The sequence below is a fragment of the Cydia amplana genome, chromosome 13 (assembly GCF_948474715.1).
Source record: "Cydia amplana chromosome 13, ilCydAmpl1.1, whole genome shotgun sequence".
NCBI lineage: Eukaryota > Metazoa > Arthropoda > Insecta > Lepidoptera > Tortricidae > Cydia > Cydia amplana.
The window spans coordinates 16511094-16527012 of NC_086081.1; the positions used below are offsets into that span (position 1 = coordinate 16511094).

Genomic DNA, 15919 nt, shown 5'->3' on the forward strand with positions numbered 1-15919 from the left:
CCGTCCGTATGTCACAGCCACTTTTCTCCGAAACTATAAGAACTATACTGTTGAAACTTGGTAAGTAGATATATTCTGTGAACCGCATTAAGATTTTCACACAAAAATAGAAAAAAAAAGAATAAATTTTTGGGGTTCCCCATACTTCGAACTGAAACTCAAAATTTTTTTTTTTCATCAAACCCATACGTGTGGGGTATCTATGGATAGGTCTTCAAAAATGATATTGAGGTTTGTAATATCATTTTTTTCTAAACTGAATAGTTTGCGCGAGAGACACTTCCAAAGTGGTAAAATGTGTGTCCCCCCCCCCCTGTAACTTCTAAAATAACAGAATGATAAAACTAAAAAAAATATATGATGTACATTACCATGTAAACTTCCACTGAAAATTGGTTTGAACGAGATCTAGTAAGTAGTTTTTTTTTTTATACGTCATAATCGCCTAAATACGGAACCCTTCATGGGCGAGTCCGACTCGCACTTGGCCGCTTTTTTTATTAATAACTCCAATATATTTTCTTCGGTTCCCGCGATAGTTATGGAACAAACCTATGTAAAAGGATTATAATTATCGCGTGGGTACCTAAAAAATAAAAAAATAAATAAAATACATCCCGACGTTTCGAACCACGTAGGTATTAAGCTATTTAAGGTAAATTACCAAAAAATGCATTTTGGTCTGTTTGCCTGTTTGCTGACATTAGTTTGTTAGGTAGGTACAGTCAAAGAATATAATTTCCCACCCATTTTGTACTTTGTCCCAGTGACAAATAGTATGAGGTCTCTAGCGTTTTTCATATTGATTGTATAAATTTCTGTGAATTGCCGCAGTGCACATTTCCTTCCTTGGCTTTGACCCTTGGCTTTGATATCGTTTTCTGTGAACCGATACGAGATATATTTTGCATAATTGCCTCAATGTTCAGTTGTTCACACAATAATATTTAAGTAACTTTTTTTGCTTTATTTTCCCATAAAAATCATATTTTTTATGTCTTCTAACATTTCGTACAAAAAAAGTACTGACTATGTGCAAAAAATTATGCACACCTTCTGGGATTGCGCAAGCTCGGATTACACACATTTAGGACCAAATTAAGGTATTAAAACGATTCCTCAAAACGATTTGTGGGTCTAATTTGATAGTTGTTTTTCATTATAAATAGCTTCATAAATTGTAAAAATAAAATATCTATTTAAAACAATTAACGCAACGTCTGACAAAGTTAATTTGTAATTCTGCTTAGTGGCGCTACCGCAAGTTCAATGAGGTAAGTAATTAAAATTAAAGCGGATTACTTATTAATATTCATCGGGATATCAGTCTCAAGTCGAACTTAGATGGTTTTAACTCCGTAAAACGGTTTACTCCGCTGGGTACTTTGACAAGTACTAGAACTTAGGGAAAAAAATCAAATTATTTTACCAATATTCTGATTTGTGTTTGGTAAATTACTCTGTAAATAATGTGTCATAATGATTGTTTATATGTAAGTAAATTATTTCGGAGAAAAGTTCTTAAGCCATAAACCGATAATTAATCACACTACTGAGTATGTTTTTAATAAACTGAAATAGATGTCGTTTTGTGTGATGATTTTGGCCGGGTCCGGCCTCCGCCACTGGAAATGAAATGAAATGAAATGAATATGTTTATTGCGAGAACATAGTGTTTGATTGATACAATCACAGGACTTAAATTAGAAAGTAGTCCTTATATTCTACCCTATGATAGGCATGCAGTACAAAGCAAGCGGCAAGCAAGCATGCAAAACAATTTAAAATATAAACATTTTATATATCGGATGATAAAAATTATAATTCAAAATTATTCAATTACAAAGTATCACATTATCAAATGTTAATGGAGGGCTTTGTTACTTTTTCTTTAGTGACATGTTACCAATGACCTTTTATTTATGCATGTGACACGTATTTCACTACCCATGGGGACAATAAATGTTTTATTTTATTTAAAGTCCGTCCAACCAAATTTTTATTTATGCATGTGACATGTATTTCACTACCCATGGGGACAATAAATGTTTTATTTTATTTAAAGTCCGTCCAACCAACATTTTCACAGAGCTAAGTGGAGCAAACCTAATCAACCGATCAAGCCGTTGGATATTCTAAATAAATAATTATTCTGATAATTTTATGAGTTTTATTTACGTCTTAGACCTTTAATTAATTTTGTGTAGTATATTATTTTTAGAAAAAACGCTGGGTGATTCCACTATTAAAGTGTCATTCAATAGAACTTGCTAACTATGTAAACAAACCGCCATACTAAAATTGACACTGAATGTCAATTTACTAGTAATTTTTGTTTACATAGTTAGCAAGTTCTATTGAATGACACTTTAGATTGCTAAGTTTTTATACCTCGCGCGTCGAATGGTGGTCCCTTTGATAGTTCATTTACATATACACAGGTACCTATGGAGTAGCTGTCACGTAAAATGTTTGTAGACATTTTTCGGATACAATAATTTATTTTTAATTTTTTACAAGCAGAAACGTCTGTGATCGATGCTATTAAGTGAAATTTATTCTAAGCACAATAATTTATTCAGATATATGGTAAAAACATAATATATTTCTTGAATAATGTTTTAAATCAAGCCCAACCAGAGACTTGAAGGAACTTGTAATAGGGTATAGGGTCCATCATTCCGTCTTAGGTTATGGCTTTTTATTAGGTACATTAGGTACCTACTTTCTTAAGATTGAGTATGTCCGTTTAAGTTTTGATATTTACTAACAAAATTAGTTAAGTCGTAGAATATAATATATACAGACTTTACCAAAAATAAGCGTTGGAATTACCCTAAGATTTTTTGATGCGAAAAAAAACAGGGTCATTAAACGTAAAAAACCGTATGATTCATGTTTTACAACTTTGTTTTTTAATCCAGGGTACTGCGTATTAAACAACATCCTGCTTTGTGAGAATAACATTGTCGTTAAAAAGAATTAACCAACTCTTAAAAAAGAGGAGTTTCATTCTACACTCGAATGCAATGAAAACTGAATGAAAAGGGGTCACTCTAAATGCAAAAATATGAAAATGGTAGTAGTTCGTTTTGTGCTAAATGAAGATGATCTGACGATGCAGTCGGAGGGTAACCAAAGGAACTCCGCGATGGAAAAACGCAAACACATCGAGTTTAGGCTCATCAGGAGGAACGAGGAAAAGAAAGGAGGAGGAGGAAGGATCTAGAGACGTAATTGATGCAAATGACACGCAAATGAGAAGAAGTAGGTACAATGAATGAATGAATGAATGATTTATTCACATGAATACATATACAGCGCATGCACTTAATTTATATATGTACTATATTCTGCCATTTGGCATGAGACACTTGGAAATGCAGCAATAAGTGTATCCCAAAAAATATTGTCAAGTAATTGTTTTGTCGCGTATCTAAGTTTTAAGATTTACCTCCGACGTTTCGAGGACGGCGTTGTCCCCGTGGTCTCGGAGAAGACTGGCTTAAGTTGATATCAGCATCTTCTAACCGCGCGAGTTTTTCGAACTACCCGCACTTGGTCTTGTTTATCCGCTTGAACGTTTTGCGCACTAGGGATGTCACTCTGTCGACACACAACAACAACACATTTTTGATTTCAATGGCTTCCCGTACTTTCCTGCTGTAGAAATGACGATCCGTGGATATTTCTACAGCAGGAAAGTACGGGAAGCCATTGAAATAAAAAAACATAGTAATTTCAATCGGGACGAGGGTTTCAAGATCTCATCCACATGGAATCCAGTCATTAGTAAATGTAAGCGTAAACGAATATCGACAGTCGATAAATCGAATATCGTTAGTGTGTCGACAGAGTGACATCCCTAGTGCGCAAAACGTTCAAGCGGATAAACAAGACCAAGTGCGGGTAGTTCGAAAAACTCGCGCGGTTAGACGATGCTGATGTCAACTTAAGCCAGTCTTCTCCGAGACCACGGGGACAACGCCGTCCTCGAAACGTCGGAGGTAAATCTTAAAACTTAGATACGCGATTAAGTCCCGTTGTATAATTTAATAATGTGTAAAAATCGTGAAAGTTTAAATCAGTGTAATTGTTTTGTGTGCCTAATTATTACAAAGACAAAGGTTATTGTTTCCTCAAAATTACCACGGTGACATGACTCGCCATGCACCAGTTTTGTGAAGTGTCCCAAAACCTAAACGGATTTGCAAAAATTAGAATACCTACCACTCAAAGCGTAATCCGACGAGCCAATCAGAACATTGTTGGTAAACAACCTTGTTTATGTGCCCAAATTGTGGAATTCCCATTTAGATATCTGCATTTATAATCTTGTTTTTGCCAAAACACGTTCTATGCTTTCTACGGGATGTAAATACTTATACGCACAACGAATAGATTCCTCTATTTCGATCTAATAAAAAGTTATGAATATTTATAATTCGTCTTCATCATAATTATTAGACGATATATGCGTCCACTACAGGATATAAAGGATGACTCACGTTAGACCGGGCCATGTCCGGGCCGGAGCTGCCGGAGCTTCATTTTCTATGGAAAGCATCACGTGATCACCTGCCATCTGTCATCGAAAAGTAAGCGCCGGAAGTTCTAGCCCGGACACGGCCCGGTCAGCTCGGTCTAACGTGAGTCATCCTTAAAACTTCCCCAAGTATGTTCACAACGATCGGTGGTGCGATGCCCTTATTCAACTATTCTGTATAAAATATTTTTTAACCGACTTCAAAATTGTAAAAGGAGGAGAGGATTCTGAATTCGGTTGGGTTTTTTTTATGTTTGTTACTTAGGAACTCCGTCATTTCTCAACCGATTTAGATTTTTTTTGATTGAAAATATTATAGTTATTACTGATTGGTCCCATTTTTAAGATCTTGTTCTAATGATGGAATCCATGAGAAATCGAGGGAACTCCTCAAATCTTAAAGGCATAAGTATAGTATTTTTTTGTATTTACATCATCAAATCAACCATGCTGGGAGGATGCATTAACGACGTCATCCGTGGGGCCCTTAACAGTGCCAAGGTTCCGGCAGTACTCGAGACCAACGGTCAGGCCGGGGTCGGTGGCAAGAGGCCTGACGGAATGACGCTGGTGCCATGAAGTATGGGGCGGCCGCTTGTCTGCGTAGATACCCTGGCGACGCGCCGTCCCATATTCCAACTACTGAAGTTGGCGCTGGTGCGGCCGTATCCTCGGCCGAAAACCTCAAGTATGTATGTATATCACCCTCGATAGTATCCAAAGCCTGACCAGGAATATAATTATGATCACGCGCCATGTTGCGGAATTTCACTGGAACTATTTTTTTCATACTATACTAGATAAGATAAAAGATAGTTTATTCAAGTAGGCATAATTACAATGCGCTTATGAACGTCAAATAAAGCTAGGTAGACCGGCTCCAACCCTACACCTCTGCCCCGAGAAGATTTAAATCCCCCTCAATTGGAGGAGGGTATCCCATTATGGGACCGGCAACAAACTCGGCGGGACACATCTTTTCAAAAATAATTACATCTTATAGTGTACTGTCAGACTGTCGCCATATGCATGAGAATAACAGCGCCCTCTTGATAATGATCGTATATTACTGGTCAGGCTTTAGGTACATATTTGCGGCGTTTGGGGTTGAAACTCTGGGGCCGTGACTTACGTTACTTATCTACATACTTGTTATAACGTAACAGTCACGGTGGTAGACGTTAAAGGGACGACCATAATATTAGCCCCGGAAATTCCCATTTAAATAAAACATCCAATTTCAAAGCTACACTTTATTTTTCTCTATTGGCAATATCCTAAACTGACTCTGAAAACAAGCAAATGTGTTATTTTTAGAAAATAAATTTATTTTACAAACATATTCGCCGTACAATCTAACCATTGTAGGAAACGCCGAATCTATAGCATCAAGGTCGATATCTTTCAAGAAATACGTCCCTTTCTTGAGCTTACACCCTGTAATCGGCACACCTATATTTTTAAATGCATTTTTAACCATTGTATTCGTACATTTAATACTTTTTATATTATATAGCCACTTAACCCCCTGTGGTGTTTTCTTTCCTGTCATAATTGCCATTTCTTTGTCAAATCCTGGTATATCTTTTTCCACTGTAAGATTTCCTCTAATGATAGATTGACCTATGATGGTGTTCAGTTCTATATTCCATTTATAGGGCGCTGGTTTTATGAAAGGAGGTTGTACATTTGGGCAGTTTTTTATACTGAGGATATTTATACGGTATGTTTTGCCGCAGTAGCACAGCAAAATCGGTAAAATTATAACAAATGGTAAAGATTTCATTTTACTGATGCTACACTACTGGGTCTATATCACAGTATGAATAAAAATACCTAGTAATAAGTTGCTTTTATAATTTATTTATAGATTCTCTCCGGTAATTTAACATGAAAATCAGATACGAAACTTGAAATAGACATTACTACAGTCATTAAAACTAACATAAATTTGTATTAGGTACTATTTCATAGTACCTCCCACGCAAAATAATTATAAATATATTATATTATAGTATTTATAGTCAAATAACACGAAATATCATTTATGAGAAATTGATTGGTATCATTTAATTTTATAATGATCTTTAAATTATTTCTCGATGAAAAAATAATGTGACCGTGACCATACTCAAATTTTATTTTAAAACACTTTATGCGACATGCGTCATGTCGCCTCATGTCGATTTATAACACTCCCTTCGGTCGTGTTTTAATTTATCGCCACTCGTTACGAATCACCTATTTTTCGCACTTGTGTTGTAATGTACTTACTATTATCTTTATTTATTATTTCTTACTGTACATATCTTTCAGCACACGCCGCAACACTTTGCCAGACGGACTTTTCGGTATGCTGTCGATAAACGACAAAACTTCAATCTTCTTATAGGGCGCTACTCTTTTGTTAACAAAGTCCATAAGTTCAGTATCAGTCACATTTGCCCCTTGTTTCAGCATCACGAAGGCTTTAGGCTTCTCTCCTGAGTAAGAATCAGGAATACCAATAACGGATGCGTCGAAAACTGCAGGATGCTGTTTTATCACATTTTCTAGCTCCGCTGGTGGTACTTGGTATCCTTTTACCTGGAATTAACAACAGAAGTTTACCTACGCCATATAAAGTCCATGGAAAATGGTAACGGAATGGATATAAAAGTTTTAGGACACTTTTCTCCCTTTGGGATCAAAAGAGATAACATAAAAAAAATAAAAATAAAAGACAAGTAACAAATACATATTTTGCCATTCAAAATTTACGCAAAAATTACATTTTTGGTATAAGCTTTTATCGCTGACTGTAGGTACTTTATTTTCCACAGGCAACTACTTAATATTCATCGAGACAATTCTAAAAACCCCAAACACAATTAGGTTTCGTTGTTTTATCACAGTGTTTCTAAGGCCACCTCCTGTCTCATCATCAGATCAGCTCATTGGTATCATAATATGATATTGTCATCAAACTTACTTAAGTATGCAAATTTTCAGTTTCATTGGAATTCGGGAAGTGGGTCAAATTTAACTTCCAAATTTCGACCCTTACAAACGTGTAACATTAGTTAGGTACATTGCAAGTCAATAAAAAGCTTGTAACAAAGGTAGACAGTGTACCAACTAAGCGCCACCTGCACCATCCCACTAACCCGGGGTTAACCAGTTAAGCCTGGTTACCAGTACAATTTGACACTGTTAACGGTTTAGAGTAACATTCCATTCCTGACCGCAGCTGCACTACTGGTACTGAACGCGTCGCTGTTACTGTCAATTTCCATAGTAAAATTGACATTAGTGCAGCTGTCGTTGGAAATGGACTGTCACCTTTAGCCGCTTAACCCTGAGTCAGTGGGGTGGTGCAAGTGGCCCTAAGTAATTTAAATAAAATGGCCCTTTATATGAAGGTACCTTGATCAGTTCCTTCAATCTATCAGCGATGATGACTCTGCCCTTCTCGTCAATGGATGCAAGGTCTCCAGTCCGCAGCCAACCGTCCTCCGCAAACACCTGCCTGTTGCCCTCAGGATTGTCCTTGTATCCCTTCATGACGTTTGGTCCTTTGATTAATAGTTCTCCCACCTGGAATTAGTTACTGGGTTCTAGCAGAATTATCAGTGCTTCACCCGAAAGAGTGGAGCGTATTACTGATCCAGAACCCTTTTGTTTTGCTGCAACGCACACAGCAAACCTACCTTTTATTATGCTTCTTGTTCTTTATTAAATTTTTAGTTTGATATTGTTATTGTTTCTATTTTTTTTGTCAATATGTGGGTATTGTGCGCGCGTCGCCTCTATGAGGAGCTATCAAAGCGCCAGTGTCTGATGACTTGCAAATAGGCTGAGGGCTTGCAAATATTTTGCCCAGCGGATCAGCATTGCCATCCAGCGGGGCAATCCCTCCTACTCAACTCCGTCCTATATAAGTCGAAGCTATATATGTCGCATAGCTCCGTCCTTTAGCGATTCAGTTTAGGTCCTAAACAGAATCGCAATAAGGACATCATGGTAAGGCCCGTGTTTGGGCCTGGTAAGGCAAAACTAAGAGCTAATTATGTAATTATTAAAATCCGCTTACTTCATTAGGACCTAAGTTTTTCATTTCTCCATCCACGATGCGTAGCTCCACGTTAGGCAGAGCACTGCCTACTGTCGTGTAATCCCTGGCTCCGAGAGAATTTGCTGTAGCCAACGGTGAGGTCTCTGTTAAACCGTAGCCTTGAGCGAATTCCACCTCCCGCTGAAATCAAAATTAGTCTAATTATGATTCCCAGCAGATAAAAAAGTTATTCTACTAAGCGCCACTTGCACCATTGCACTAACCCAGGTTTACCGGTTACACCTGGAGTTACCATGGTTACCAGTACGATTTGACACCGGGTTAACGGTTTAACTGCTTAACCGCAGGTTAGTGAGATAGTGCAAGTGGGCCTAAATAACTAACTCCGCCTGGGGTAACTTTTCATCAACTGCAATAGAACAAAGTTTTTAAACTAGCTGAAATTAACGAAATGTGAAACTTAAGCAGCTCAATGACTTGTACCTGGCAAAATATTGCCAGTATTTAAAAACTGATTTTAAATAATTATTTTACAGGATTTATGGTATACTTCTCATTATTGAACTGCCACGTCCATTATAGGGGTGTTTAAATACTATACCTCGTACCTTAGCTTTGGCAAACATCTTGTCGATATCGGCCTGGGCCAACGGCGCAGCGCCACTCATCATGCAAGTGATGTGGTCGAATATCTCAGCAGTTACTTGAGGGTGCGAGCCGAGGAACAGCACTGGAAAATGCACACAAATTAAATTAGAAACCTGCTTTCTAAGAATTAAAAAAAAAACACACGTCATAATCGGTTTACCCGTTTTAGAGCTACTTACGGTGTCGCTGACACACATAGACAGATACATAGCGTTCAAACTTAACCTTACTTTTGCGTCGGGGTTAGATATAATCATTTTAGGTTTCCGTACCCAAAAGGTAAAAATGGGACCCTATTACTAAGACTCCGCTGTCCGTCCGTCCGACTATCTGTCTGTCACCAGGCTGTAACTTATGAACCTATTTTTTTTAAATAGATAGAGTGATTCAAGAGGAAGGTTTATGTATATTTTTTTAACCCGTGCGAAGCCGGGGCGGGTCGCTAGTATATACTAAACATAGTCTTAATTTTGTACTATGCAGGAAAAAAATTACCGCCTCAAGTGAATTTAAATTAAGAAAATATAATTATATTGAGTAATCTTATATCGACCGGGATAATATGAACGACGACGATTATACCGACGGAATATTGTTTTCGAAAACAATACAAAAGGTAATCACGGTTCGTATCCCGGTCGATATATGTCTAGTGAAACTAACCGTGAATCATTCAAAACTGTTATATATTGAGTTGAGGATGATTGACGTTAGACCGGGCCATGTCCGGGCCGGAGCTTCGGAAGCTTCGTTTGTTATGGAAAGCATCACGTGATCACCGGCCATCTGTCATAGAAAAAAAAACCGGCCAAGTGCGAGTCGGACTCGCGCACGGAGGGTTCCGCACCATCAACAAAAAATAGAGCAAAACAAGCAAAAAAACGGTCACCCATCCAAGTACTGACCCCGCCCAACGTTGCTTAACTTCGGTCAAAAATCACGTTTGTTGTATGGGAGCCCCACTTAAATCTTTATTTTATTCTGTTTTTAGTATTTGTTGTTATAGCGGCAACAGAAATACATCATCTGTGAAAATTTCAACTGTCTAGCTATCACGGTTCATGAGATACAGCCTGGTGACAGACGGACGGACGGACGGACGGACGGACGGACGGACAGCGGAGTCTTAGTAATAGGGTCCCGTTTTAACCCTTTGGGTACGGAACCCTAATAAGCGCCGGCAGCTCCGGCCCGGACACGGCCCGGTCTAACGTGTGTCATCCTTAATTTCGCAGCCTCGGTAATAAACTAAAGATTATTGACATTTAAATGAAACTTACCCATCGGTGGTGCCACATACAAAATGTTAATTCTATTATTCCGCATGGCCTTCAGGAAGGTATCGGGCTGGAACTTCGGTAGCACATGCAGCTTTATCCCCACGCACAGCTTGTGCACCATGGCTATGCTCAGGCTGTAGCAGTGGTACATGGGTAACACCACTAGTTGGTTCTCTTGGTATGGAGCTGAAATTTAGATTTAAAACAACAAAACACAAGTCAATACAGTATTAAAGAATTAAATAAACACTTAAACGAAGAACATTTAGCCTCGTAAGACCCACCACATAAAGTTTTTATATTTTTAATTTCAAACTTATTCTTATTAAATTAGAACGAATTTCGTATGTTTTAAAAAGCAATGAAATAAAAGAAATGCTAATACTTTATTTGGTTCATGAAAAGTTCAAAATAGATTGCACGAATCTTAGGTACATTATAATGTACATTAAGTCTCAGGAGGATAAAAATAAACAATAAGCCCTAAAGTGTCATTCTATAGAATTTGCTAACTATGTGTTTACAAACCGCCATATTAAAATTGTCTCTGAATGCCAACTTACACTTTTGTTTACATAGTTAGCAAGTTCCATAGAATGACACTTTAGGTCCTGGCAGAGATGTGACTTATTTGAAATACTTGTATTTAAAATGCAAATACAAAATGCAAAATACCTATTTTGTATTTTGTATTTAAATACCTTTTGAAGAAAACTATTTTGTATTTTATTTGAAATAGTTTTTGGGACCTATTTTCTATTTTCAAAATACAAAATACTTTATAGTAGGTAATGTAGGTAGGAGTTACAATCTCCTCTGATGTTACAATCCTGGCAACTCTCTCATTCTTTTAACATGGAACTGTTGAATCTGTTTAGTAACGTCGCACATGATCACAAGCGTAGCGAGTGGTTAAAAAAGTGGAATCTTGGGTGTTGCGAGGGTTTCAAAGTACGAGAGGAGAACAAACTTTTCTGCCCTGATGAAACACAAACGAGACGTTTTCATCACACTAACGAGAGGCATTATACTAGCTGTAAAACATTACAAATCTAAATTAATGCTTATAAAAATTGTCCGTTATAAACCATCATCCATCCATCCTTCCGGTTAATATGAGCAAACAACTAGAAATTTTCACTTTAGATAGAGGACTGATTGACACACTGTTTTCAAAGAATAAAGAGAGTCTTTTCAATTCGGATATTCTGAGTAGGTAATACTTTTTAATTCAGACTAGGTATTCAGTATTCAGAGTACCTTTTATCGCAAGTATTTGTATTTTTAAAAAGTATTTTGAAATTACCTATTTCGTATTTTGTATTTTAAATACAAATTCAAAAACTATTTTGTATTTTGCATTTGAAATAGTATATCAAAGAAGTATTTGTATTTTGTATTTAAATACTTTTTATAAAGTATTTTTCACATCTCTGGGTCCTGGTTACTAAGTGGGATGCCACAAGGGTCCGCATTATATAAATCTGGACTAAGCGCGGTAGTGGCTAGCCCTTTGGTCACCAGTAGCCTCAATAAGGGCTGTTAATATTCCTATAAATGCGACGCGCTAAAACCCCACGGACCATCCGGTTAACATATGTACCTATTATATTTCCTTAAAATCAAGATGTTATAGTACAAAACCATGGGATAAGACTTGGTTACTGACGTGAATATAATATGCTTGTAAATAAACACAAAAATAAATAAAATTACAATACGTCTGTTTGTCAGATTAAAAATATCAAAAATATTATGTCTAGAGCAATAGTGTTCGTTTCAGATTTTGTGGATTTAAAATATTACCTTACCATCAGGATTATAATGCTTCAATTCTGTATCCTGTTGCGCACAGTTCGCCACAATATTCCTATGAGTCAACTCCACTCCCTTAGGCATACCCGTAGTCCCACTCGAATACGGCAAGAACGCAACATCACTTGTCTTGACGTTAACCTTCTTCAAAATGTCTAAATCCACATGATTATCTTCTATAAGCTCTTTGAATGATACCGTGCCCTCAACTCTAGTGGCTCCTGAGTCCAAACAGACGATTGGTATTTGCTTCTTGCTTAGTACCAACGCTTCTTTTACTGTTGTTATTGTGTCGGGGTGAGCAAAGATTAGTTTTACTCCCGATTGCTGGATTTGAGTTTGTATTTCGTCTGTAAACATGCATTTTTGATTGAATAGCGGTCCGTAACTTTGCTTACCAGTCTAACAGCTCCAACAGTTTTTATTTTATATTAAAACTACAATCTTGTGATTTACTAGACTTATATCGACCGGGATATGAACCGTCATTACCTTTTATATTGTTTTCGAGCTCCCGATATACAAAACAACAAAACAATACAAAAGGTTATCACAGTTCATATCCCGGTCGATATAAGTCTGGTGAAACTAACCGTGAATCATTCAAAACCGTTACAACCTAATTTAAATGTTAAAACATGATAGTACTTAGAAATGGAGGTAATTTAAATCGGCATATAGGTACTCGTACGAGGACATCAACATATATATCACAATAATATATAATAATTTTAAAATGTATACTTATTAATCATTTTACGGTAAGCCAACATTGACCCGGTGTTTTACTGTCAAAGTGGCAAATAATCAAAAATTCCAAATCAATATGGTCAGTCGTCAATAAGTAGGTACTAACGTCTTCTGGTGGAGCAGCGTATCGTTTGTTATGCTTGTTACATAAAATTCTTAGGCATCTATATAACCATAAATGCAGTTTCTCGTGTTTATGAGCCTAATCGAAATTTGCTGTATCGGTCAGGAAATGGTTGTTAAAATAAATGATATTTCTTTTGTTTATTTAGCTATATTTAGCAGCGTTCCAAAGATACTGTCGACAAATACAAATAAACAATTTATTATCATAAAGGTTGTAGTTATACATGTGCAGAGATATATCCATCAGACACCAAACTAGGCTGAGCCTATATCTTGGAAGTCTGCGAGAGCGATTGGCAACTATTTCACATGAGTAGATACAGATGCTTACTTAATACTAAAGTATAAAGTTCAAAGTACCTATAAAGTGTAAGTGTAAAGTGTGTAAGTAAAGTAGACTAAAGTATACTTAGTACTAAAGTGTAAGTATTTACTATGATACAAGCGAAGGAATACAGAATAACTAATGATACTTACATGGCGTGTAAATAGGATTAAAAGTAGTAAGCGTCGCTCCTGCGTCCAACGCCCCTAATGCAACTATAGGGTATTCCGGTGAATTAGGAGATATGACGCCCACCGTATCTCTGTCGTTTATTCCGAACTTCTTCCTTAGGTTGGCGGCTAGAGTTCGGCTAAACTTGTGTAACTGGCCATACGTGTAACTTCTATTCGTAATAGCGCATTCCTTGAAAATAAAAATGGTTGAGGTCAGGGAGTAAGAGAAGCAGGCGAGGAGGAGGAGCAGCAGGCGTTCATAGGCTACGGTGACTGCTTTCTAGGTATATCATACAAATAACAGTTTTGAATGATTTACTGTTTTCGAGCTCCCGATATTTTGACGCAGTTACATGCATCTTGTTCACGGGTATCCGTGCATGTAACTGCGTCGAAATATCGGGAGCTCGAACACAGTAAATCATTCAATACAAAAGGTAATCACGGTTCATATCCCGGTCGATATAAGTCTAGTATATCATACAAATGTTCTTATCTGTTCATACATTAAGCTGTCTTATGCAGTCGTAATTTGGTTTATATTTACGATTGTTTAACAATATGTCTGCAATTACGTTATGGTTGTTAAACGTAGACAAGTACCCAACAGTATCAGATAATAATGATCATAATGTGTTTTTTTAGTGTTTAGTTATATTTTTATAATATGTATGCTAGTTTTAAGGTATTTATGTATGGGCCACTAGTTGCCTGAAATAAACGATTTCATTCATTCATCAGATACTTAGATTTAAATTTCATTTATTTGCATGAAACATGGTACAATGGTTCTTATGCTATTGTTGTAACACATGATTAACTAAATAGTAGCATGCAAATTTAAACTTTAAACTCTAGGACATACAACACATTGAAGAAAATAGACAGGTAGGTATATAGCTACAGCATAATTCAAATGTCAATACTAAAACTACTTAAAAACAATTAATCTACAAAATTTCGTTATCTACCTCTCTATCGCTTTTACATATCCGGCAGATAACGAAATAGTACAAAAATATATCAAATTTATCGATAACTGGGCCAATTTTTGAACTCGAATGTTTTCGTGTCCGGGATGTAAAACGCCAACTACTCGACTACTGTTCAAAGGTATATACAGGGTGCCCGGTAATTAGTGGATAACCTTCTAACCACCGCCATCGCACCATAGCTTTGGCTTAATGTTCAGTAGATGGCGTTACTTTTTGATATTTAACAAATTAACACATATCAGTGAAAGAATAAGGATCAAAGTCAAATGGCGTTCTAACAGTTTTAATATTTTGTCGAAAGATGGCAGTAAATTTACTGTGGCTACATAATTTACTTTGACAATCCGCCTCTGTTTGAAATTCTGTTTGGTTTAACAAACAGACACAGGGACAGATGTAAAATAAAATATTTTACTTATAGCTATGTGATAAGATCGCCTTTCTTGTATTTAATTGTTAAAGATACGACATGGATAAATCAAACCGTCACCGTCATCATTCTTCAAACATAAATGCCACTTTTGACACTGACATAATTATCCGATCCATATCATATCATTAGCAAATTTTTTAAGTAGCTTAAAGTTCGAATCAGGCGTGTCTTTTGCGTTTCCTTTTTCTATGTATAATCAAACATATACATACCTACATGTAATATACTTACTTACCTAATAAAATCTTGCAATAAGTAATATTTTAAATTTATTGATTATTCTATTTGGTATATTATATACACATGTTTAACCAACTTTTTGCCCTTGTTTACTTTTGAATTTTACTTTACCGTAGCAGTTTTCTTCGCCCATTTATCCAAATTACGCCAAACAAACTCGTTCACAGTACACTCCGGTATAACAATATCTTTACAATGCGATCTGACCACATTTTCATTAGACCAGACATGTTTTTTTCTTGAAATAATCGCGGGAAACGAGTTACGAATGAACACACGCGCGGTCATGACTACGACCAAATAATGTATGCGGCGAGAGGCTAGTTTTGAACTATTTGAACTTACATACCTACTTTAACAAATCTAGTAGACTTTATCTCTATATTATAAGGTACACTATTGCGTAACACACCATTGGTAGCGGAGTAGTCAAATACCTATCGTTATGGTTCTGGCCTCGAATATATCGAGTGACAGGCACAAACAACGTACTCGTAATGTTATGTTATAATGATAGCGCATTTGTGATCACTG

General features: G+C 36.6%; 1 protein-coding gene and 1 long non-coding RNA gene across 2 annotated transcripts in view; both read right to left on the reverse strand.

Annotated features, from left to right (window-relative positions):
* LOC134653613 (uncharacterized) overlaps positions 1–15919 on the reverse strand; it is a 381090-nt gene that overhangs the window by 212788 nt on the left and 152383 nt on the right. The gene's annotated exons all lie outside the window — the stretch shown is intronic.
* Positions 6834–15712, reverse strand: LOC134653554 (uncharacterized). Its single transcript, XM_063508935.1, has 8 exons — positions 15497–15712; positions 13697–13907; positions 12340–12693; positions 10529–10714; positions 9209–9330; positions 8619–8780; positions 7952–8122; positions 6834–7132 (listed from the first exon to the last, which is right to left on the reverse strand). Exons 1-8 carry the CDS (start codon positions 15671–15673, stop codon positions 6836–6838), a joined length of 1680 nt encoding a protein of 559 aa, XP_063365005.1. The 5' UTR covers positions 15674–15712; the 3' UTR covers positions 6834–6835.

Coding starts and splice junctions, on each gene's coding strand:
- LOC134653554 (XM_063508935.1), bottom strand. CDS start 15,673: ATGACCGCGCGTGTGTTCATTCGTAACTCGTTTCCCGCGATTATTTCA. Junction 9,331..10,528: donor GTATGTGGCACCACCGATGG/GTAAGTTTCATT, acceptor TGCATTTTCCAG/TGCTGTTCCTCGGCTCGCAC. Junction 7,133..7,951: donor GATTGAAGGAACTGATCAAG/GTACCTTCATAT, acceptor TGTTAATTCCAG/GTAAAAGGATACCAAGTACC.